The sequence below is a fragment of the Lipophrys pholis genome (genome assembly GCF_963383615.2).
Source record: "Lipophrys pholis genome assembly, chromosome: 17".
Taxonomy (NCBI): domain Eukaryota; kingdom Metazoa; phylum Chordata; class Actinopteri; order Blenniiformes; family Blenniidae; genus Lipophrys; species Lipophrys pholis.
The window spans coordinates 7138035-7164189 of NC_137643.1; the positions used below are offsets into that span (position 1 = coordinate 7138035).

At 43.3% G+C, this 26155-nt stretch overlaps 1 protein-coding gene across 3 annotated transcripts; it reads right to left on the reverse strand.

Annotated features, from left to right (window-relative positions):
• Nucleotides 1-2713: 2713 nt before the first annotated feature.
• Nucleotides 2714-24936, reverse strand: cgnb (cingulin b). 3 transcript variants are annotated; one of them, XM_080484566.1, is made up of 21 exons: nt 24774-24873; nt 19787-20938; nt 19605-19693; nt 19454-19523; nt 15503-15600; nt 15207-15339; nt 12865-13077; nt 11216-11364; nt 9582-9608; nt 9090-9168; nt 8566-8778; nt 8274-8372; nt 7518-7775; nt 7267-7437; nt 6387-6548; nt 6126-6215; nt 5919-6002; nt 5716-5834; nt 5473-5581; nt 4252-4415; nt 2714-4100 (listed from the first exon to the last, which is right to left on the reverse strand). In XM_080484566.1, the coding sequence occupies exons 2-21, from the start codon at nt 20906-20908 to the stop codon at nt 3968-3970; spliced, it is 3582 nt and encodes a 1193-aa protein (XP_080340692.1). In that variant the 5' UTR covers nt 20909-20938; nt 24774-24873; the 3' UTR covers nt 2714-3967. The 3 variants fall into 3 exon arrangements, with proteins under 3 accessions (XP_080340692.1, XP_080340690.1, XP_080340691.1); XM_080484564.1 differs by lacking the exon at nt 24774-24873 and adding an exon at nt 21145-21208; XM_080484565.1 differs by lacking the exon at nt 9582-9608 and having other exon boundaries at nt 24774-24936.
• Between the last annotated feature and the right edge of the window lie 1219 nt (nt 24937-26155).

Here is a 26155-nt window from a genome sequence, read left to right on the forward strand (position 1 = left end):
TTGTTGAATCCGTACTCAGTCTGATTAGAAATGTACAAAAGACTGGGGGATAAGAAGCGTCCAGGCGTGTGACGGTTTAAGTGAAGCAACAACCTGCTCTGCTCTCCTGTTCTTACTTGCTCCCAGGGAGGTGTGGTGTGAAGACTGGCATATAAACCCCTTATAATCCTACTTTATTTCACTGCTTCCTCTCCAGCTGATAGTCAGTTCCAGACATACCTTTTATATTTCATTTTTCATGACACCCAAACAAAAGAAACACCTTTGTTTATGATGTTGAACAACAATAACGACTGTAAATACGGCACATCTGCTTTGTATGAGGAAGCTTTTCGGTTAAATGGACTTCTCTAAACAATGAGGCAAACTGAAAAGATGGGTCATTTTAAACAGCCCAACCCAGAGCAAACATCCACTGCTTTTATATATTGATGGTTTTACTATTGTTAAAACTGTGGCTACCTTTGTACACAGCACAATGCAAAGGGCTGAGCTTCATCATGTCCTTGTGGGCAACAATGCAAATGATCCCAGTCCTGAATGCCTCCAGTGACGCTTCCCAGAACTTGAAAATATAATCTGATTTATGTTTCACGTATCTGAAAGACAGTCTATCCCTCCTTTATATACGGGAAAGACAGAACATAATGTAGCACAACACCCTTGTCATTATCCCACACAGCCAGCAGCTTCTCAGAAAAGAAAAACTCCAACAATGCAAAGTATTTGAGTTGTAAAGGATCCTGCTCACTTTTTCACGTATGTATTTTCATACCGGCTCCAAATTTTATGATGTACATTGACACAACGATCACTCATCCCAACAAAAGTTTCAACATTCTGGGAATCCAGTTTCCTTCACTAATTCATGAACAATGATTAAAAAAAACATTGTGATGGGTTAAGATTTGATCTACATTGTGAAAAGTCCAAATATGAGGATGAGAGAGAAAGGATGAAGGCAAAGAGGCTGAGCGAGGTGGGGTCATGATAACAGCTTGATGTCCTCAGTAATTACAGTAAACCATGTGAGGATTACTGGGTCTGTGTCTCCGAGGGGAAAACTTAGCCAGAGCTAAAAGGAACACTCAGCTCAGTTCCTCCAAAAGACTCAGAGAGAAAAGCTGTGTTTGTCAGAGCAAATCCTTTTATTTTAGTGAAATCTAACTCGCGTTTCTGAAGTGAAATACTGAAGCAAAAGAGACAAAGAATTCCGCAGGTTCATTCAGGTTTTGCCCCTCAGATGTTTCTTTGCTGAGACATTAAACAGTTTGTGCTCTGCAGAAATTACATGAGGAACATTTGAAGTAATGTAGTCTGCTTCTCGTGCTTTTTTCCGAAACGTCCTCTTTAGATTTATGTACAAAGTGTCCAGGTTTAAATTATATAATGCAAAATAAATTTAATTTAAAAAACATTAATACAATTATATAATAATGATCTTTAAAAAACAGTAAAAATGCATATGTTTTCACAGACAAAGCAAATGTATAGAACAGCAGGGAATTAAATGATTTATATAAAGAGGAGCAGGTCAAAACTGAAGTTAAATGGAATTAAGATACAATGAATACAAATAAATACAAAATAAATACAATAATAGACTTGGAGAACCAATCAAAAAATTACCAAACGAATCGGTCAACCAACCAACCAACCAGAGAATGAAGTAAACAGCCAAAAAACAACCAACCCGCCAAACCAAAAGCAGTGAGGACGTCACATAAATGCCCTCTTAAAAAAGTAAAAGTGAACTTTGAAAAATGATTTAAAAAAAAAACGTATCACTGAGTTCATTAAGCCTCGTATCTCCTCAGGAAGTTCATCCTAAAGCTGAGGAAACTTAATCAAGGTTGAGTTCTCACCCGATGATACAAGTCTGCAGTATTTGCCACCAGTAGTACAAGTTTTTACTCCGGGTTGCTTTGATAAAATTTGCCAAGACGAATGTGTGTTTGGAGCTTTTTATGTCATTTGTTTCACGACCCCCAAGCCGCCTCACGAGCTATAAAGCACCGACATAATGAGGCCGACAGAAATGTTCAGCAGCAGCTGAAATGAAGTGAATCTGAACGGCAGACATTCTTCATCTTAAATTCTCTCCATCCTTGCGAAGCAGAAAACTTACCTCCGGTTTATTGATACTTTAAACTGGATTTAAATATGCAGCGCTTGCAGATACGCTGCCGAGAGGAAGTATCTGCTGGCCTTTTATGGCAAAACTATACGGTCTGAAACCAACAACAACAGAACAATTATTTCCATTTCACAGTGCAACGACGAGCTCACTCAGATTATTTGTTTTGATTTCCCTACTTTTACACATTTGTGTTAGTTGAAGAGGTCAGGCTTGCTGCAGACTCCTCCCTCAGACACGGATACATGCAGGTGACTGGAGCGACATAATGGAATTGAGGAAAAACCAAAAAAAAACAATCACCATTAACCTTGGTGCCTTTTAAATACAAAGTTTCCTCCTTATTTTGATCCAGGAAGTAATCTTTCCACAAAGAGGACATCTTGAACTACAAAGACAGTAACTGTGAAACTAATCTAATTGACTGGATTAGATTCGGTGGCGGTCTGACTCATGCAGCAGCATGACAATTTTACATAAACTTTGGAGAAGACGAAACCCTCCAGCACCCTGGCTGTAAATACATTAGAGAGCAGTAACAAGATGAAAGCTTACAGAAAGATTCAGCATTCATTTGTGCATCAAATGATCAATTTTCAATCAATTTAATGTATCCGTCTTAGAATACAAATGATCAAACCTTTGACATTAAACTTCTCCTGTAACTTTATTTTAAACGTTAAAAACACACTAAAACAGTGGAAAGTCATAAAACATGCAAGAAAAACAAAGACAATTTTATATATTTATGTTTGTATTCTACACAGGGTCCAAAATACGCAGCAAATTTATGTCAAAGCCGTTGGGAAACTTACAAAGCTCTGCTCCACATGACAAATGTCACCAGCAGCTTAGTAAACACACTTTAACTGCACTAATAGCTACTTGAAATTTCACTGAAGCAAATTTCAGAATGCCGAAGGATTACACAAACATTCATCAGGGAAAAAGTGCAACATGGAGAAATGTGGAACACTTTCATTAATAAGCAAATGAGATTTTTCCAATAGGAATGTACAGGCAAAGATGCAGGCAAGCATGTGAAATACTATTTAGATTATCACAGCAGCAGCAGCCTCTATGAACACATCACATGCAGTACGGATATGAGGTCAAAACAGCTCATTTTTAAGGCATTTCAGTGAAACATGCACACGAGTTATGATCAATACATCCCAAACATTACACCGCATGAATTATAAAGTAGAAAAGTCTGTCATCTCTGAGATTACACGGTGCTACTGTATGTATATTTGATTGTCTCGAGTAAAAGCTAATACAGTGTCATAAAAATACAGCCTCCGTTTCAACGGGCCACTATTGTCACATTTAAAAAGGTAAAAAAAACAAAAAAAAAAGTCACTTTCAACACAAAGAAACACTTGGAGCTGCTAACAACACTGATAAATGTTAACTCATCATGCAAAAGATGACAGACTTCAGACTGGAGCCATTAGGAAAAACATTAGGATCATTGGTTGATTTGAAAATGCAAATCTTCTGCATGACATGAAGAAAACCCGTTCCACAGCAGCACGCAGTAATCATTCCACACGGCAAAGAAGCTTTCGGAAAAGAGTTGAAGCACATTAAGTTGAGTCTTTACTTCAACATCAGAGAAACAAAAGACCTCGCAGATTCAACATGACAGCAGTGAAGGAATCATAATGACAGCTAATTATGCCGACAACCTGTCTCCGATGGACTGCTGCGCTAAAAATAAAGCCAAGCAGAGCAACTGTGAGGTGAGGTGAGGCAAAGGAGTTGTGCGTGCCCGGAATGCCTCGCTTTAAATCTTTTTTTATAGGTGTTTCTGTGCTTCTTCTCCGACTAGCAGTTGCTGGTCTGCAGGTGACCTTCGGGGAGGATGGAGGTGACGTTGCTGTCAAAGAAGCCGTCCTCTTCCTCGGAGCTTAGAGCCATGGCGCCTAAAGCTGTTCGATGTGTGTGCTGCGACTTCCGCCTGCAGAAAGTGGAGGAACGACTATTAACACCTCATTCATATATTTCTCCTCAGTGACTACATGCATGTGGCCGGTTAGTTACTGCAGAGCGCCCCCTAGTGTAGAAAAGACTCAGTCAGGCAGAATATCCTAAATGTAAATGAATCATACTTCAGCTCAGCCTCCAGCGCCGTGACTTTGGCCTGCAGGGCCTCCTGCAGCTCCTGCTGCTCCTCCAGGTCCCGGAGAACTTTACGGCGGACTCCCTCCAAGCGCTCCACCTCGCCCTCGCTCTCGTCCACCTGCCGCTTCAAGGCCTTCACACGCAGAGACAGCTGGGGGCCGAGAGGGAGAGGAACGGGGGTTAGAGGGGAGCACAGGAGGTCGTAGGTGAGGGTTCAGGGATCGTGGGGAGGGGGTGGGGGTGGGGGTGGGGGTGGGGGTGGAGGGGTTAAAGGATTTGTGGGTTTGTCTATGAATGCTGAGGAATCAGAAAGATGATAGGGGTCAGGAGGTCAGGGGGCGTTCTGCTGGTGGAGGGAGGTGAGGGTTGGGTCAAGATGAGTGGAGATGAGATTAGTCACGTGTGAAGAAGCAACTGGTTCCAAGTTTGTTTAATGCAAAAAAAGAGACCAAATTCATTAAAATACAATACTAGATTGAAAACACTGTGGATCCAACACGATGAATTTTAGCTGTCAGCTCCGTGTTTGATCCAGATAATACACTGTTATATGTTGGGAATGCTTTCGATCCACCTACTTGGTTATAACTTTTAATCAGCATATAACAAGGAACATTTGAATTATTTTGGCTGTGGATGGCAAACAATGTGTTGTAACAGTAGAACTACTTAAATGTATTCTATTTTATTGTAAGGTATGGTTTGTACATATGCCTGTGTATGTGTGTGCAAGTTTTTTTCTCCTTTTGAAGTGCTTATATTTTTGTAAGTGCCATGTGTGTTTATATATATGTATATATATGCACAGCTTTGTTTTTTATTTGCATCGTCCAATTTCCTAAAAAGAGAAATATGGACCAATCACAGCCTTTTCTGCCTCACATTCAATTCTGTTACGCAAACAGAATAACACATTTGCCACAATAGGAAAATTTGCTCAGGTATTGCTAACTCGTAGTTCTTTATACCAAACATAATGTATATTTTTCACTGCTCAAAATAATGTATTTGGGAGTTGTTGGCTCTCGAGCATGAATTCTGGCTTTATGGTGAATTATGTTTACAAAAAGCCTCTAATAATATTATATATCTTTACGACTCCACTGATTTGTAGTATGGAAGTGAAAAGTCAAGGTGACTATCTGTGTTTAGTACTGGACAGCACAAACATTTCAGGTAACATGCATGCAGATCATGATGACATGCACCTGATCTCTCTGCTCAACGTGCTGAGTTCTCTCCTGATCTAATGTGGCAGTGAGCTCCTTCAGTTTCCTCTCTGTTCGTCTCTGCGAGGCCTGGATACTGGACTTCTCTCTGTAGAATGGAAAGAAAAAAAAAACACAAATCAGTCTTTTATTTTGATATTTATGAAAGTGGACACAGGATTGGTGCCCTGTTGGTGGTGAGTTGATAGTTTACAGTTACTCACAGTGAGAGTCATGTCATACCTCTCTTCACTGCGCAGTCTCTCCTCCAACTCCTGGATTTTGTTTTCCAGCAGGCCGATTCCAGCTGTGGGCCGCGGCTGCCCCTCCATGTCCGCCATGCGAGACTTCAACTCCTTAACCTGCAAAGGAGAGTGACGGCGTGACACGTCGGGCATTTTTAAAACAAAAAAACCCCGGCTTAAATCTCTCTGAGGGAGTCATACTTGTCTCTCCAGGGCACTCTTGTCCATTTCCAGGTCGTGTCTGGCCGAGCGCTCCTGCATGAGCTCCGAGCGAAGCTGGTCCACCTGAGAGGAGACGGCGAGATGAAGGGGGAACCCGCACGGAGGCAGCGTAAGTAAACTTCATTACGAACAGCCGCGACACCAAAACGAATCCTCCTTATTTGCATGAAATTCAAATCTGCCGACCTGATCTCTGCTTCGGGTGATACGATCGTTCAGCAGCTCCACGCTGCTCCTCTCCTCGTCCAGCTCGATCTCCAGAGACTTGATTTTATCCTGAAAACATGCAGAGTCTCGTAAACTCACATGTCTAATTCCATCCAACTCTCTGACCTTAAACATCACATACGCGTCTCTCATACTATTTACTGCTCCTGAACTGTATTTTGTAACACCGGCCTGATTTACCCCCCCAGATTTAGTTGACCTTTGACCCCAGGGCCTCACCTCGAGGCCTCTGATCTCTCGGGAGCGGTCGTTCTGCGAGCTCTTCTCGGATTCGAACTCGCCCTCTAAATGCTTGAGGCGGTTGTTGAGCAGATCCCGCTCCAACTGCGCGCCGTCTCTCTCCTCGCTGCACACCAGCAGCTCCTTCTTCAGTCGAGAAACCTGAAAGAAAAGAGAATGCACGATGTTATTTATGACACAATGCAGGACAGCCTCCTGTTTATGGATCTTTCGGGGCTTCAGAGGTTCTTACAGGGTTATTTTGGAGTTTGTTGGGCCATCATGCACACAGAATGATAAACATTTGTTCAACATGGAAACATCGCAAAGTTTTACATCCTCGAAAAGATTTTGGTTTATTTTGCACTCCTAGAAAGTAGACGATGATTCAACAAAACTATATGACAGACCAAAAACCTGAAAGAGTAACATGACTAGGAGTGTTAAAAGCTACTCTATTATCACTGCCATAGTATGTTGGGTAATTATAGTTTTTATTATTATTACCATGACAATACGGAGTTGGAAACATTTTATAATTATCACACACAAAAATAGAAGCTCTAATTTAAAAGTCCAGGAAAAAAACTGAAAGCTTCCCCCGATGATCACTCAGATTATTTTAATGAAAACTGTGAATGAGGCTAAACTACAATAGATCATTTATGGAGCCAGAGGTACAAAATGTACACATTCTACTCATGATGAAACCAGGTATTTCTTTTGTGTGACAGGATGAAAATGGCCTCCATTTGGGAAAAGCAATCCACGTAAACATGCTTTGGCCATACAGCCCACAAGCTGAGAATCAGACAGTTTACCAAACCAACACAGCTTTTTGTAAAGATGAACCTCCGTCCTCTGTCCCTCTCAGCCTCACCTCCTCCTGCTGGGCCTTCAGGTTGCTCTGCGCCCTCTGCAGCTCCACCAGCCGGTCCTTGCAGTTCCGCTGCGCCTCCAGCAGGTCCTTCCTCGAACGCTCTCTGTAATCGTCCAGTTGTGTCTGCAGGGCGACCACCGACTGCCTGGACTCTCCCATCATCAACTCCATCTGTGCGTGAAAAATAGTTAACGACGACGTCCGCGCGTACCGGCACACTGAGACCTTTTCAGGTTTTCGTCCTCCCGCACCTCTTTGTTGATCTTCTCCAGCGCTCGGTCCAGCAGCCGCTTCTGCTCCTCCAGGTCACTCTTGCCCCTCCGCAGGGCGTCCCTCTCCAGCTCCCTCTCCTCCAACCTCCGGGTCAGGTCGTCCCTCTCTTTGCTCAGGCGAGCCGCTCCTCTCTTGGCCTCCTCCAGCTGAGACTTGAGGGAGCGGTTCTCGTCCTCCAGAGCCTCCACCGCCTCCTCGGTGTCCGGGCTCCGCGGCACGCTGGAGTGAAGCCTCGTCTGGAGAGGAAAAAGCCAACCGCGGACATGAGTGCACTATTTTCTACTTGTAGGAATAGATCAGATTATAGTCCAGAATGTGTCCAGTACTTCAAAACTTTAGAATATATATATGTGTATGATATGTAAATTAGAAGAAGGGCACACAGAGGGATGCAAGTCTTTTCATATTCAAAGCAGCTTTGTAATAAATTGTGTGACTACACTCTTCACGTCTTTTTTTAAAACAGCTGTAATGCCTCCGTGTCTCAATGCACATGATACACAAAGCGTATTTTCTGTACATTCATCTCGGAGGGATCATTTCCTACGCTTATACGTTTGAGTACGTCTTTTGGCGATTTACTCCACATCTCCTGGTTGAAAATAGCGTCTGCGTGGGAGGACATTTCTTTTGTTCTTTTACAGTGTGTGTGTAAACATAATTTTGCATGTGTGTGTGTGTGTGTGTGTGTGTGTGTGTGTGTGTGTGTGTGTGTGTGTACAGCTGTGCAGTACCATGCGGGCCAGCCTCTCTCTGAGGCGATTGTTTGCTTCTTGGAGCTCCTGATTGGCGCTGTGGTCCACCACAGTCTTTTCTGTAGACCCAGCTGATGACTGTAGAGATGGAAACATAAAATGGAAACTGTTTTTTTTTTTTTTTTTTTTACACTCGACTCACTTTGCCTGCACCGTCTCTGTAATTTTGTACATTTGTCTCCACAGAAGCTACAGTGTTTGTTTTGGTGCTCCTTATATGCTCTCAAGTTGTTTATATCATCCAAATCGCTTCTCTTCTATGAAGCTTTACCTCCTTCGCCTTCTCGAGTGCCTTTTCCAGCTCGGCCCTATCCTTCTGCCATTGCTCCTTCAGCTTGGTGATCTCGGATTGAAGCTTGGCCTCCTTCTCTCCGCTCGCCCTCTTCAGGGTTTGAAGTGCCTCGTTTCTCTCGTCGAGCTCGCTCTTTTGTTTGTCCAGATCGGCGTGAGTCCGCTTCAGATCGTCATGGCAACGCTGAAGCTCCTTGGGATAAGTAATCAGAGATGAATAATGTCTGAGAGTAAAAAAGCAGCGTGCCAGGGGGCATGACAAAGAGTTGATACGAGTACGGAGCATGTACGCGTGCATATTCTCGTCTGCAGGAGAAATGAATGGAGGGAGGAAAAAGAAAGAGGCGGAAATAGTCTGAACTTCAGCCAAAGCAGAACCCACAACCACATTACGGCTCTGGCAGATTAAAAAAAAAAAAAAAAAAGATGGTGTTAAACAAAAGCGACAAGCCCCTGGATTTCACCCACACGCGAGCATAATCTTTGCTTCGTGTGCTGAATTACCTCGGCTAAAGACGAGCTCTCATTAGAGGCGGGAGGCTGCTTCTTCATGGCGAGAAGCGAACCCTGAAGATCCTTCAGCCTGCGCAGAGAAAGGAGAACTTTAAATGCAATGTAGCTGCACATGAAACGTGCAAAAAGATCTAGAGGCTGAGACACCAAAACAGAACAAAAGCAAACAGCGTACAAGTTAGTGAAACTATGGATCTGGCTCATTAAAACATCACCGCATCCAAAACTTTGATTCAAGCACAATCTGATTTCAACAATTCAACTGATTGGTGGTCAGAAGAAAAATCAGGACAATTGGGTTTATCATCTCTAGATTACTTGTTAGAAAAGGTTGACTGAGCTAATGATGAAAACAGATCAGATACAAAATCCACTCAGATAACACTGAAAAGTTGAATGAAAGATGAATTTATGTCCAACTTTTGATCAAAACCAGGCTAAATCTAGTCAAACCAAACAAAGCGAGACTCATTTTTCTCTCACGTTCGATGGCTGGAGGGCTTCCTTTTCCTGCCGAGTGAGAAATCAAGCGAAAGAAGTGCATGAGTTAATAAAAAAACTAAAAAAAGAAAAACTCATGAAGAATCAGATATTCCAGGACTGAACTAAAAAGGGCTTTTGCAGAATCTTTTTCTGGGATATTCTGAAGTTTTCCAGAGATATGTATCAATTCAGTGAACCAATTCTCTCAAGTGTAGGGAGTATCAGACAGGACAGACTGCGTTTGATGCTTGACCAAGTGAAATATGTTACAGTCGGTTCAAAGCAGCGAGACGAAGCTGCGAACACGAGCCTGTTGAAGAGAGACAGTTTGTTGTGAAAGGAGATGTTACAGGAGGAGCTGGGCTCAGCGTGCAGGCTGGCCAACATTAGACCCCCGCTTTATTTATTCCGTCTTTAAATCAAGATTGATTATTGAGTTTGAGCGTCTTTGAACTCCATGACATCTTTGAAGATACAGCATGTGCAATCAGAGCTCCCGGTGGAAGAGTCGGCTTCAAGCAACAGCAACAAAATGCAGCAGTAAATAATGTCTGATCCACACAAAGGAGAAACACCGACTACTTCGGTTTGATGTGATACGAGAAGAATCTTGAAGAAGAATCTTGTTTCTTGTAGTCTGTACCACCACACTGATGTGACCGTGTCAGACGGGCCTCTGATAGGGGGCGCCAGAGAGTGTCAGAAATCTGGGGGTCAAGGAAATGCCTTTTCCCTTGAGAATTCTGAGACGATGTCATGACGACAAGCAAGAGGCGGAGAGTAAAACTCCAGTGAGACTTGTACCCAACTGAAAGCAGGTGAAACGTCTTTCAAACTAAATGTTGGTGGTTTGATTCCTCATCTCTTCCTGCTATGTGTTAAAATGTCCTTGAGCAAATCAGCGAGCCCCAAAGGAACACTGAAGCAGTGAAAACATACTTTTTTCCAATTAAATCTATCCATTTTTGTTAAATTGACGCTCACTTGCCATCCGGAGTGACCTCGCTTATAAACACAGCGTATAAAATCTAGTTATTTCCAACACAGGGCTACTGCGCTCTAAAGTGTCCAGACAACTAAACTGTCCCATTATTTGTGAGAAACACATGCAAAATCCAGAAAACAGAGTTAATCCCCAGTTAATATTAACAATTACTCAGACTGAGGACAATTGGGGACATCTCAAAGTGCATTTTTGCTCCTAGCGATAAGATAAAACAGACTGGCAGAGAGAGCTTGAGACTATGCTGTTTGTATACCGACTGCTGTTATCAAAGACGAACGTCACCAGAGATGTGAACGTGCACAACTTGATGAGTCCTATCTCGAGAGAGAGAACTCCACGCACAGCGAGGGCGGGGCTTGAATTAAATCTAGCTTTAACTGTGCCATTCCACCATGGCATCCCTGTTTATTCACATCTTGTCCATACTCATCAAGCCCTCATATACTTTTCTACCGATTGTGTTTCCACATGCGCTGAGACGTTGTCAGTAGTATTGAACTGACCGGTACTCAACCAGACTGACTTTTAAATGTCGAGCCGAATAGAATCCGGAAACGATGGGTTCATTGTTTGTTGCCAGTGTATGGAGAGCAAAGCAAAACAACACGGGAAGACTCCAGATACTGACTCCTCTTTGGTTTTGTTCAGCTCCTTTGCGGCGGCCTCCAGCTCCGTCTTCCACCACTCCCCCCGATCTCTGCTGCTCTCCAGCTCCTCCTCCAGCGTCAACACGGAGGCGTTCACCCTCTCCCTCTCCTCCTCGATCTGCTCCTGGGACTGATGCACGAACACACAAACACAAATTATTTTTAGAGTTATGGGAGTCCTTGTTGAGAATGTGTTTATCCCCTCATATTCAACCATCCCTCTCATTGTTGTGACATGCAGCCAGTCAAAAGGGCACGCGCAACACCTACTCTATGACATTTTCCTTTAAATCAGATTTTTATTTTTCTCCAGCAAATGTTAAACCCGACGGTGCAGAGAAACGGATCTTTTAACTTTCTCCTTCATCAGCAAGCAATGCAACCCTTAAAATACTTTTACATAAAAAACAATATTACGAAATATCAAAAAAAATCCTTACAAAGCTCCAACTACTTTAATCTGCATCGCGCCAAATAGAGCGCCTCATCAAAAGCATCTGGCAGAACTGTCTGCTCACTTCCTGCTCTCAGGCTGCATGTTTCCCTGACACCGCTGTTACCGTTTCCAAAATCTGCATAATGATCTATTCCTGTATATACATATATTCTTCAAGTTTCTTTGGCACCACATCCGACAGTAACCCCCCCCGCCAAAAATAGTCTACTGGTAGAAGCAGAAACTTCACAATGGAAATCCAACTGGAACAGTTCTAGGCTGCGGATCACAAGAAGCCATATTCTCTTTTGCAGCTCTGCACGCTGGGCTCAGCCCGACCTCGTGCTACCCGGGCTCACAGTTTGAACACTCGCTGCGTGCCGACAGATGAAACGGAATGACGAGGGAAAGCCGTCATGTATCGGCGGATGCAGCATCAAAGCTCGTCTTATTAAATCCTTAATAAGTCATGCAGGACACAAACTGCCTGACAGGTAGAACCTGACTGTTCCTCTGGTGAAACCTTTACAAAGAGATGAAAACATTCCAACTATTTCCACCACTTTCATAGTATTGGGTCACGAAGGAAACCGGAACTAACCTGGTTTCAGAAAAAAAACCCAACTAAATTCTACTTATTTAAAAAATACTTATTTTCTTAATGGAAAATGAAAGTTAATGTGTGCAACTATTACTGATTAAGAACTTCGATCTTTTGACTGTAACTCTGAATCGTCCTCATAGAGGTTAAAACAACTAACAAGCCAGTTTGAAGCATTGAAAGAGGAGAAAATGCAGATATTTGAAGTGAAGGATTGAAGTATCTAAAATGACTTTCTAAATTACAAAATGCATTTATGGTGTTGGAAACTTGAAAAGATACAAGAGGGTAAAATCCCATTTCCATCACAGACTCAGAAACGTCACACTTGCCCATTTAGGCAAAGTTCAGATGTTGGAAGTGGGACCTTTCCCACCTCCCAGTTACTCATTAACGCTGCACAACACATTCCTTTAATGCCTCCGTTTTGTTTTCCCTTCAGTTTATTGACTTACTTGTATTTGTTCAGTAACATCACGGTTGTTAAACCATTCTTTTCTTTTCTTTTTTTTGAGTGTAATAAATTTTACTTTAAGGGCGTGTTCACTCGTCCACAAAGTCGACTGGCTGTGTAGAAAATCCAGACGTCACACCTGTGTGAAATCCTCCATAGTTCTTTTCAGGTTGTCCATGTCCTGGCTGTACTGCTCCCTCAGAGCCTCCATCTCCCTGTCGTGACACTCCACCTCCTCCTTCAGCGCTCCCTTCAGGGCCGTCAGCTCCCGCTCTCGCTGGTGCAGCGTCTCCTCTTGGCGCTGACGGAGCATGGCGGCCTCCATCAGCTGGGTCTGCAGAGTCATCACGTCCTACGGAGGATGAGGGGCACACAGACGGCAAAAGTAATAAACAACTGAAACTATTATTACCACCACCAATCTCCTCAGGAGCAAACTGTTATAACAGGTCATCCCTCGGAAAAACTCAGCTCTTTACAGCGAAAAGAAGTCCAGATTAATCCGAAACCAAGAGGATGGTTGGATCGAATTCAACAGGTTTTTGTGTACAGAAGATTTAGAAAAGTTAATATTCACCAGTTACCATCGGTTCATTTCAATAACAGAAAATGATTTCATCCAGATCTGCTTTCAGTGTCCGCGATTTCTTTTGCTGTTGCTCGTCTTTTATTCGATCATCTTGTTCGCTTACATGCAGCTTTGATGATTTTATTTATATTACTACTTAAAGTTATTGATATACTTTTTGTCATGAGTATCAAGATTATTATCAATATTTTAATTATCATGATCAATATTATTGAGCTTTCATGTCAAGGGCCCGATCATTCTTTATAGGGCAATTTGAAATTCAAACCATAACATTATTATTATTATTACTACGACTACAATCATCTTCCAGATTTTATTGTCAGCAAATGCCAAATAGTGAAACATTGACAAAAATCTAACATATTTCACCTTTTCCGGGGATAAAAACAAAAGTATCTGAAGCCAACTTAAAGATTGCCTATCTCAAATAAAATGTGTTATTTACAAAAATAATACAGTACATATGAGTTATTAGACTAATTTGGGTACACATTTAAAAAACATTCTCTTATTTAAAGTCGCAAAGTTAATATCAACAGAGTTTCGTCAGGGGGAACGGGACATGCTGAACACTTCAGTGTTTATTCTGTTATGAAAAAGACTACATATGAAACCTAAACTCTGAAAGCTACATGACCACATGCAACGGTGCATGACTGTTGCTCCTGCAGGAGGACGAGTTCCACTGTAATGTGAGGAAATATTAGGATTTCTTCTAATGTTGATGTAGGGATCGTCTTCAATCTCCTGTGATGAAATAAAGTCTAAAGTCTCAAACAGTCACTGATTTATCAAGACATTCACATAATTGTGCAAAAATTATAAAAACAATTGCACAAGTGAGAATGCTGATTCAACTTCTACACTCAAGGAAAAGTGAGAAATGCTGAGAAACGTACTCACACTATGAAAGTATAATGGAACACTTTGACTGACATTACTACCAGGACATTTCTGCTCACCTCACTGATGTGTTCAAAACACTTCTCTTAAATAAGAGCCTGACTCGTGAACGTCAGGCTGCTCTGGATCTGCCGTCACTCTTATCTGATCCACTTTCAGCCGCGTCTCCGCTGGTAGACGTCACATTCTATCTGGGATCCAGTCTCCTGCGCTTGTCTGTTCCATCAAGCCATTTGTTTTACGTCATTTTAGTCTTTTTTACTTCTGTTGTGCATGAAAAGCATTGAAAACACAAACGGCTCGTCTGGTCTCTTTGCTGTCCAACACATTTAGGATGAAATCAACATCCAAGGTGTGACGTGGAGAAATCTGTCAAGACTAGAACTTGAACTTGAGGCAAGTAAATTCTGTTTAATTTGAATAGTTTGAAATGTATCTGAAATGCCAGCACATGCCGGAAAACTTGACTTAAGTACAGTAATGAAGCATTTGGACTTAATTATTTGCTCCTAATGAAGATGATAATAAAGGCAAAGCGATGAATATTTTGTGTGGTTGTTGGTGCCACATTCAGAAACTATACATCAGACATTGAGGTCTGAACCTGCTTTCTTAACACAGGTAATATTTTAAGGCAAATACATATCAAACTGTATTAAAAGACACCTTGAAAGCAGTTGTGCTGAAAATACAATTCAAACCACACAATTGCAAAGCTTTAAAATTGTACATATATTACTAGATACCACAAGGTTTTAATTAAAATTCTAAATCTAGAGTTATTTTGATGATTTATTCTTTTGTGTCTACTTGAAAATGCGTTCGTCCAAAAGTGTTCGGGACAATCAGCGATCAGAGTCGCTGATAGGGGCTCGAGGGGTGGGGGTGGTGGGGGTTGGGGAAGGAGGTTGGGAACTAACGATCAGTTAATGACATTAAAAAAAAATTGGTACATAGAAATGTGTGCATCGGTGCGAGGGCCATACCGTCTGCAGTGAGTCCGACTGAGGCAGGTTTTCTGAAACCCTCCTCAGCTCCTCCTGAAGCTCAGCCAGCTGGTCTTCCTGCAGACGCACACGAGACTCCGACTTTTCTCGGGCCATACGCTCCTCAGCCAGTCTGCACACACACACACAGTCATTAATAATGCATTGCCACTCATCAGAACAGGCTCATCAATGAGGCAGCACACACACACACACACACACACAAAAAACCCACAGGTGCAATGAATGCAAGTTTATTGTTTGCCGTTAAGCGATGCAAAACCACACACACTTACTCATCATGTGCCTGATGCAGATCATGCTTCAATCGTTTGAGTTGCTCCTGAAGTTCCTCAAGGTTCCCCTTCCTGAGGCTTCCCTCAGACCCCCTCCTCTGTACAAAAATATAACGACACACAAAGATTGGAAGCAAGAACCAAGGACAGAGCGGGGGACTGGAGATGTTGCGGCCGTCGACCTTACAGATGTATGATGTGCTCTGCATTTTCCTGAACTTAACTGGATTTCTTGCCCCAGTTTCTTTGGGAGAAAAAGCCCTGCCAGTGTTGCGCAGACGTTGTCAAAAAAGACTATCCCCGCACATAAACAACTCTTCTCCGACAGGCTGTGAGGGAGCAGAGCTCATTCATCGCCCACACCGCTCGGATGAGGCTCCCTCTCAGTGAAAAAGACGTATAAGCGCAGCCTGCCCATGAAACCTCTCTTATCCTCCTACACAGTCATTACAGGGACGCACACACACACACAGACAGAGAGGAGAGAGACAAAAGCGGGGATCACGGATGTTCTGCTCCTCGGGGGACCTCACTTTTCTGCTACTTATCGGTGATGGATTACCAAGATATATTTTGTACAGATTTTGTTTCACTTTCTTCTCGTCCCCCCGCAGGACACTTTGCAGATAATCCCGTTCAGGGACATTCTGGTTTTCTTTCTGTCCTCACTATGAGATAATTAATGAGAGATAACATGACTGAGAATAAGTACAAGCTCTTTTAAGCACGCCGCATGAATTGCGTCAGCTATATCCTCATGTGCACTGCCAGTACTTTCCCGCCATCCTAAATGCAAAACTCATGAAAACCCAATTAGAATTAGAAGTCACAGCCGGCCTTGTTCTGCTAATAAGCTCCTCATGCAGCGGCGAACCAGTGGCAGAGAGATAACAGAGTGGCCATGTAATAGTTAAAGAAGAATAGTTCAGCTCAAATGAATTCCTTCTTACCTTTGATATATTTTCTTGTAATAATTACATGATAATTTGGCCTCGTCGGGCTTCTAAAAATGCACAGAGTTGCAAAGTGGATTAAAAAGTTGTTTTTTGAAGTGGTAATGGCTTGGACCCCCCCTCTTTTCTGCTCTCCGATTGAAATTCCAATGTTGGCTCTGGTGTGGCGACCACTTGTAATTACTTCAGCTGATTGGATAGTGTCATTTCATTATGAGGGTGATTTTTCCTGGTGAAATGTGCCTTCAGAAGAAGTTTTTGTGAAAGTCACTTACTGGCTACAGCAAATAATAGGGAATTGGGAATTGGTTACTTGTGAACTTGGACCCCAAATTATTCCCAACTTAATAATGTGCAAATACACTCACCGGTCTCTTCTATCAGCCAATCACGTAGTGAAGATGAGCTGCCCAAGTTCAAAACATAGCTGAGAAGACTACATTAAGTACTTTTGAAAAGGTGTTTCTGAAGACAATTTTTGGTATAAAGTAAAAATAATGAAACAGGTCAAGTAATAATGTAAATTCATTGGTATTATTAAACTCAACCGACCAAATAATAAAGTGTGGAATGAATGTTAGATGAGCAGTATTCGACTGAAGAGACTCATATTCACCCAAATACAGAGTCAACCAAGTCTGATTAAGTATTGCAATATATGAACAAAGAATTCAGGAATGCTGCAGTTCAGAGACGCAGCCTTGAAACATTAATGAACTTGCATAATCCTGGAAATCAACTAGGGAAAAAAACGTTGACATAACGTAATCAAAATATTCTAGGTTTAAGGTTTCTTTTTCTCAAACCAGAAACTGCAAAGTAAGGGGGAGCTGTTCTGGGGGGGGGGGGGGGGGGGGGCCCAGAACAGCTCCCCCTTACTTTGCAGTTTCAATTAAATATAATCAACACAGTTTGCCTGAACGTGTCACAACAGGTAAACACGTCCTGTTAAGTCATCTTAGTGATCCGTCTCTATACAAACATGCACACAGCAGCTGCCTCAGACTCTGGTAACTGAACACGCCAGCGTCTCGTCCTCAATTAAGCGGAAACACAAACAACATGACAACTCGCCGACGGCGTCACTCTTCCTTCGACTCATGTTGAACTGACAACACGGCAGCAAACCAGTCAAAATGCACCAAAGACACTTTAGAAGAGAGCCACACACACACACACACACAGACACACACGTGGAGCACAGGGAATGTAAACACGCTGCATATTTTAGTTTTTGATGCATTTCAGAATGTAAACAAAGCTGCGGGAAAAAAACCCCAAACAAATAACCCAAAAAGATGTGAGAGGAGTTCCTGGATGTACAACACACGCTGATCTTATGTTCTGAGTTTTGATGCAAAGCTGGAAATAGCCTCGAGCCAAGAAAAAATAAATAAATATAAAATGCATACACAAATATATCAAAGGGACCCTGTAATCTCCTTCATCCCGTGTATTGATGCCATTACTGGATTATTCAGGAGACGTGTTGCCTCTGAAGAACCCGGGTTGTCTGCCGGTAAAGGAATCAACCACGAAATCTACTGAAGTGCAGGTTTTTCTACAACAGAGCTCCCGGGGGAGGGATCCATCCCATCCGGCTGGTCAACCCCCAGCTGGTGCAGGGTTCCACTCCGACTCAATAATTGATGGCGCTCGCCGACTGCGCCCTCAGCACACAGAGCTCTATTCTGCAGGTGCATTGTTGGCGAGGGACAAGACGAGCAAGTAATAAGACGTGGCCACAAACACGGCGAGAAGTGCATTACAAGGGATCGTACATAATCAAGTGCATGTGATATGAGAAGGTAAGGACACATCAGAATAACTTGAGCATGTAGATTTATGCAAAATCATGCAAATTTATAAGGTGTGTGTGTGTGTGTGTGTGTGTGTGTGTGTGTGTGTGTGTGTGTGTGTGCTCATGACTCTGGCTCCAGCTATATTAACAAGGCATCAGAGGAGAGAAAATGTGGCATGAAAACTGACAGAGGAGACAGTCGGCATGATTTTGAATTTTTGCACATTTGAGTCTCCTCAAGCGTTAACTGATAGGACGCTATGCGCACACACAGACACACACACACACACACACACACCAATTTAGAGCCGTTAATTAACCCAAGAACATGTATTTGGTTTGTGGAAGAAAGCCAAAGTCCCTGGAGAAAACCCACAGGAGTGCAGGGAGAACATGCAAACTCCACACAGAAAGCCTGGAGCCAGTCTCCTAACCCCGGGTCTGCTCACTGCGGTGTAAACACTACTCCACCGTGCCAACAGGTTGCCAACCAGCTGTCATTTCATGAACGAACAATGACAACTATACTTGACGCCAACATGCTGACACCAACAAAAGCTGACTGAGGCGTCGGGAAAAACTACATTTGTACTTGTAGTTAAATAGATTTGGATTATGTTTGGAATACTGTAACTTCTCAGAGTGAATCTCTGCTGGAATCAACCCTGTGACCTCTTCAGTAATGAGAGGTCAGCATTTTCAGCAGCTCGACATTATTGTGACTCTATTTTTAATAGTGTAAAACTTGTGCTTCAATCGATCGATTCATCTACTACATTGCTTCATCCATCTCAGGGTCGCAGTGAACTGAAGCTCATCCAAAGACATTAAGAGAAAAATTGACCCATCAAAGAAAGCATCTCCAATGTTTTATTTAGAACAATCAAACTTGATCGTTTTCAAATCTAAACTATGAGTAATTAATAGTGTCTTGTGAGCTCTCAGACCTGTGACATCTTAGTCACACTTACGAGGAAAAGAATTTTCATACCGATGAAGACAATCAATTGACACGAGTGCTTTCACTTGATACTATTTGGCACAAGGTCAATGCAGAACTTCCTGCTTGCTGTAGTTTCTGGAAATATAAACTTTTTTTTTCTCCCCTCTCTGTTACATTTTCCAATCAGTAAGAAGATCTCGGCATGTTTAATATCCCTTAGATTTTCCACATCTTCAGCTGGATTAGTTTATTACCTTGAAGCTGCCAGTTGTTTCACAGACGAGGTTGACTTTCCTTTTGAGGGATCCTTCACTCTCGCTGGTGCTGAGGAGAAAAACATTCCACCGGTCAGACACGCGTCCATATAAACTCTGAAATCTGGTTTTCTTGTAGTTTTTCCCACACCCGTCTTTGAGGATATTGTAAATAGCTTGTCTGATTCGAGCCTCTTCCCCACTGAAGACCTCTGTGCTTTGACTCCTGGGGAGAATCTCCTTCAGACACAAAAGTAAATACGGTAGTTAAACACCTGCAAAACAAAGAATCAACTTCAAATAGCTCCAAAGCTCCCCTCTGCTTCCACTTACGGGCTTTTTAGCTATAGCTGGAGGAGTGTCCTTGGCAACAAACTTCTCTGGTGACTTTAGGCTCCTCTTGGGGGCCTCCAGCGCTGTCACCTTGGCAACAGATGCGGAGCTCTTACCCAGACTACCGCCTGCTGGAGCCGCTGACACCGACAAATGGGAGGAGGTGGACAGAGGAGCAGCGTAGGGATTCAGGGTGGGAGAAATACGAGGCGGGAGGGAAACTTGTGGCTCTTTTCGAGCGTCCAGGCTTCGCGACCTCTTGCGCTCGTCGAAATTGAGCCGCTGCCTCGCCCCGGCGCGACCTCTGACCTGCTGGCCGCCCCCCGGCTTTCCGCTGTTGAATTTACTGATGAGCTTGTTGATCGGAGCCAGGGAGTTCGTGTCGATCGCCTGGACGGGTGCCTGAGCCGACGGCACCTGAGGTGCTGAGACTGACTGTGCAGGTGGAACTGTGCTTGGTTTCTTCCCATCGTAGCCTCGTAAAGAGCCGTTGACGACAGGGGCGGCTTCCTTCGCCCCTCTGGATCCTGCACCGTTCAGTTTGACAGGTTTCAGTCCTGCCTCGTTATACTCCTCGTTACTCCCGTCTCCTTTCTTCTCTTTTTCACCGATCCCTTTGGATTGGGGTTCAGCTTTTGACCTCTCCCTCTGCTTTTCTCTCCCAGCTCGACCTTCCTCCTCCCCTTGTGTCCCTGCTTGACCATCACCCGGAGGTCTTTTAAGAGGGCTCCCAAAGATCTCCCCATCTTCATCCTCAGCTGGAGAAGCAGTGGAACGTGTGGGATTCACCACAGGGCCGTAAGGGTTTACAAATTCTGCTGGTTCTTTGTTCGGTTTGGGAAGGGTGTTGAATGGTGAAGAAGGCCCCGACGTGGGCGTGGGAGTGTTGAGCTGAACTCCGTACGAGTCGCCTTTTTCTCCATCTTTTAAGACCACATAAGGATGTCCAGAGATTCCCTGAACCCGCACGGCCACGCCGTATTTGTTGGAAGGCGGCGTTGCACTGTTGTTCACTCTGGATTTGTCGAGATAACTTCCGCCCGTGTCCTCGAGGTCTTTGATGAAGCGGATTTGAACTCCATAGTCCACAAGTGGCTTTCTGTCAGCGGAGAGGCTGCTCATGTTCGCTTCCTGGTTTTCTGTGCTGGCAGTCTGGACGGACATGTAGGAAAACAGAAGACATGCAAAGCAGGTGACTCAGTGGCACAAGGCAGAAATGCGTTTAGTGCACAAACATGGATCTGATCGTTTTTTTGTTCAAAACTCAATGCAAATAAGCTGAACATTGTATTATCACTAGTTTTACTTCTTGTTTTTGTGCAAACTACCAAACTCTTTACAGGAGGACGGTCTCTGACCTGGCTCAAATATCAGATCACCGGTATCTTGATGAAGCTGTCATCTTCTCCTACTTCCCTGCAGGTTAAATTCCTTCTCAGCGAGAACACATTGTAATCATGTCATGCCAAATATGCCACTGGGGCACTGAGAACCTCTTTGTACATGTTGAGGCTTTCTTTTCCCAGAGGGTGTGTACAGAAAGAAGGAAAGAAAAACAATAGCAGTGGTTGTCACACCTTACACCAAAAAGACTTTATTACCTTATATATCCTCAGGCACTTTCCACTTTATGCATCACAAAAGAGAGACAAGACAGGGGGAGGGCACTGGTTTCACCGACTCGTATTTATATCTATTTAAACTGCATTCATTGTTGTTGACATTAATTGAAGGTATAAAGGTCAAACTGCAGCAATGTGGAGCAGGTTTATTTGTTCATACATGGACAAGCAGATATAACTTCGATAAAATGCGCGGAGGAGTTATTCTATCTGTTTCGCACATGAAGTGAAGAGAAGCATGACTCAGCTCATGATAAGACCTGAGTGATGTTTTTAGTGTTTCCGGTGGAGCCTTTATTTTAGCAATACAGGTAAAAGAATATACGACTCGGTCACCTGTAATGTTAGTGTTGCGGACAAGGCACGTTCACCCTAATAGGCTCTGAAAAAGGAGCTCGGTGATGCGCTCAATATGAAGGTGAATACTCCTCCCTTTGTCCCGGCTCTGTGGAGCATTAAACACTAGGGGCTATGTCAGGAATGGGCCTCCCTTCGCTCTCTTGCTGCCGCTGCCGGTCTCCCCAGCCACCAAACTTCAGAGCAGACCCACTCAGGCGTGGACTGTTTACTTTGAGCTGTGCAGACACACACACACACACACACACACACACACACACACACACACACACGGACACCTGCTGTGCGTTCCCCATCTGGTTGTTGTGGATCTAATTAGCTTCACTCCTGACAGTATCAAGACAAACACCAGATAAAGAATGCTCTTGTCACCGCTGTCATTAATATATAAAACCAATTGTTTCTGACATTCAGTATTCTTTGTATTTAGAGTCAATCAGTCTGGATATTTGTCTCATAACGGCCCTCCAACTTAAGTCTGCTTATGGTTTTTCTACACCTACAACTCTAAAAGAATGTCACTGTTTAGAATTAAAATGTAACTGGTACCGAATGACTGCTGGTTATACTTTAACATGCAGCCCCCTCGTCCGGCAATAAGGTTAGATTAGCGGATCAAAGTCAGACTTTGTCTTTCCTAAAAACATTCTTTGGATTCCAGACGGTTGCTTTCAGCATTGCGCGTGGTTTGCATTTGTATAATAAGAACAGATTAGGAGGAAACTCAGAACTAGGCCAGCATCAACTGTAAATCCTACACATGCGGAAAACTGTCCACATAGGCAGTAAAAGAGAAAAGTGACGAGACCAATTAGGGGACGACAAACTGGAAAGAAAAAATATAGAGGAAAAAATAAATGAATTCTCTGGTCTTAACGTAGCATCAAGCAGCCATGTTTGCAGAACTTGCTGTGGTCTTCCTCAAAATAATGGTGGGATTGTTTGGCCTTTCCGAGACTAATGTCAGCAAATACGGTTTCTCAAAAAGAAGGATGTATATATATATATATCTATGTGAGAGGCTTGGTTGTCTTACAGAAACCAGTAGCTTAACACTGTTTGGTGATAAGTTGTTCACCTCTGCATGTGCTCTCTCACTTGTCACAAGGAATGGCTTTGTCAACAGAGACAGGAATGTCACCGGACTGGCCCATCAGCCATCTCTCGTCCATTTCTCCTCACCCAGCAGGCACCTCTCTTTTTCAGACGGATTTCTTACTGCACCCTCCCCGGCGTCTTATTGCACATCTGAAACTCAACTTTCTCTCACAGGCTGCCCTGCCCTCCGGTTTGTACAGACGAGTGAGAGGGATGCTGTGCTTTGGTGATGTGCTATGAAGCTCATCAGTCTAAGAAAAGAAGCAATTAACAGAATAAATAAAACAGAGGCGTGATGACAAACTGTTTTGACAAGTGAAGTCATTTTTGGAGGGGTTTGCATGGCGGTGAGCATATCCTGAATTCTAATAGAGTTGGGTGGCCGTTCCCCATGGACTTTATGTGTGCATGGGTTTTCTGCCACCGTCCAAAAATGGGCATTTGAGGTTAATTTGTGACTCTAAATTGCCTTTAGGTGTAACTGTGAATCTATGTGTGGACTAGTGTGTCTTTCCTTCATATTTAGAGAGCTTGGATGGACTCCAGTGCCCATTTTGATGCTGAGTTGAATAAATCAGTTCAAAGGATGGATGGATTGATGGAGAAACATAATAATTTTCAAATAACCCAACAAACTATCTGGCATATATCTTGAAAATGCAAACGTTTGTATTTTTTCCCCATGTTTTTGTTAATTGAAAAGTATATCTAATACTGACAGCTTAAACACTTAGAATAGTTAAGCAGCCCTAACTAATGTGTAAATTGACCATGAAGAATCATATCTCTACTTAGCTCATCATAAATAATTAAAGTTTTGGTTACATACACCAGCACACATGTCAGCATGAGAAGCAGGCAAACTGCTTATAAGAAATTACCCAAATTCAATACCAAAAGCAGGAGGCCTTTATCAGGGACACACTACACTATACACCAGTATTATGGGCTGTGGTGCAGAGGCAGCTCCTCTTTGTCTAAAATAGCAACAACGTGGTAATGCTTGTTTCCTCATTAAAAGGTGCATGTTTACCCAAACGCCTCAAAGTGCGCTTGAAGTCAGACCCAAGGCATAAATTTGAGGTCATTGCTATTTGTGGAGCCTTTTTAAAAAGTGTACATAAAAGAAAATGGGAAACACCATCTTCAAACAGTTAGCACACTGTGTTGACAAGGATGTGAGGCAGCACAAGGCTTGTCTCCCTTTGAGCCACGTAGTTTACTTAAAATAAAAATATATATAAAATCCGCATTTTATGATTTGCTGACTGAGTAAATATTACAGGTACTGACTCTTATAATGAACTTATAGAATACAAGGTGGTGGTCAGTAAAAGAAAAATAATTGGACAGAAGTGAGTGGAAAGCATTGTCGCGCACCTGTTTGCGTCACATTCACCTGTCCACTCAGTCAGTATCGGTGAGCCGCGCACGTCGAAACCACCGCGTTGTTTACACGAGCCTCTAGGACCACGAGCCGGAGCAACAAGATAAACAAGCGGCGCACCTGCCTCCCCGCGAGGCGCCGTCACGTCCTATTTATGCCTCCACCTGCTTGTAATAATACCTCATAGCCTCTTTACGCAGCGCAGTCTGATCCAATTATGCGCAGCGGCGGAGCGCAGCGGCACAGAGAGCTGCGCCCAAACCTTTGAAAACACGCATGAAAGCGAGCAACAATCCCCCCCCCCTTTTGGTTTTCCCGTGTTTGTTATCGGTCATCACCGAGAGTAAGAAGCGCGGAGCGCGAGGAGACAGCTGCCAAATCCAATCATAAAGCCACAGGTGTCCATCTCTGCTCAGCGCAACGACGCGCGCAACACTTACTTTCTCACTTCTGCACAAGAAACCAATTAAACAGAACCGGAAAACACTTACATGCCGAGGAGGATCAATCACACCATACTTACTGCACTAATATCCTGAAATCCTGTGTCGAGGGGGGGTCCTGCATGTGTCGGCCGCTCCAGCAGCAGCCGCTCCGCGCGCTCTTGGTGGGATGAGAAGATGTTACTCAGTGAAAACTGAGAACATCGGGAAATTCTCCCCCTCCAGCTACCAGCGCAACCTGTTGCCAGCACATCCGACAGTCGTCGTCCCGCCTCAGCACCGACTCCATTGGTCTGCGGCTCGAGAGGCGGCGCCTGCCGCGCTGCCGGCTCCGGCTCATCTCAAGACACTTAATGGGCCGTTTTAATGGCTTTCACTTGGAGAATATTCATGGTGGGTATCAAGCGATCATAATATCTAACATAGCACTGCTGGTTAGGGGAACTACTGGCCATTGCGGGGGCTGTATATTGTGAGGGATGCACTGCAAACTATTTATTTATACTGGACACTGAGCGTCCTTTAATGAGACGTGATCAAAAGTCTGATCCGTTCATAACTTATTTATAAACCTTAGAAGCCCATCCAGAAAAGATGGCCATAGTACGGGCTGGGGGTCGGATTCAGGTTTTAAAAGCCCTGATTTTAAAGTCTCCCTGTTTCAAAGATGTGACAGAACTACTAAACTGTACAGAAAGCAACTCATTATACTCAAGAATAATGTGGATGTGGAATACACCAAAAGTACTTCTTTTACATGAAAAAAAAGTCAGGATCCTTTGGTCCATCTGTTTAAACTGGAGTGTATGTTTGATAACTATACCCCCCCCCCCCCACGCAATCTAATGCAGTGCAGTTTAATCCTGCTCCTGAAGGATCAGTGGTCTGCATGTTTTAGAAGCCTCTCAGCCCGGATGCTCCTGATTAGAATGAGTGGCTTTGACGGTCTCTGTGGGTCCTTGATGCTGCCATTTCCATTAGATAAAGGCGCAGACACAGACAGGATGGGACCCCCCGGGGTCAGGATTGGACAACCCTGATCTAATGTTGCCCATGAAACAGCTCTGACAGAAACCTGGTGTTTATAAAAAGACACTAATGTTCAGTTTGGCAGAGGCTCAGCAGAGACGTTTTGATGTATTCTTGCTATTTTTGAGGTCGTTTACAGTAAATCTGAGTCGGTCAACCCATCAACAGACCTTACAACACCTCTCAATATAATCCAATCCAGATTCATATCAATGCAAATTCTAACTTTAAAAATAGAAATGGAAATAGAGATAGAGATTGAAACGATCAAAACCATCTGGAAGATCTCAAACAAACCTGAACTTGTGTAAATAGTAATGAAGCGTACAGTGGATGTATCTGTTGAAGCATTTCTACGGTCCCTTTCCAAGGTCACCTCAGCAGTTCATGTGACCCACAGATTAGATTTTACAGCCGATTCCCTTCCTGACGC

What these genes read in the sequence shown, in the direction of transcription:
- cgnb (XM_080484566.1), bottom strand. Translation starts at nt 20,908, where the DNA reads ATGAGCAGCCTCTCCGCTGACAGAAAGCCACTTGTGGACTATGGAGTT. An exon ending in AGTCGGACTCACTGCAGACG is followed by an intron (nt 13,078 to 15,206) that starts GTATGGCCCTCG and finishes CATCCTCCGTAG; the next exon opens with GACGTGATGACTCTGCAGAC. An exon ending in GCGCTGGAGGCTGAGCTGAA is followed by an intron (nt 4,101 to 4,251) that starts GTATGATTCATT and finishes CACTTTCTGCAG; the next exon opens with GCGGAAGTCGCAGCACACAC.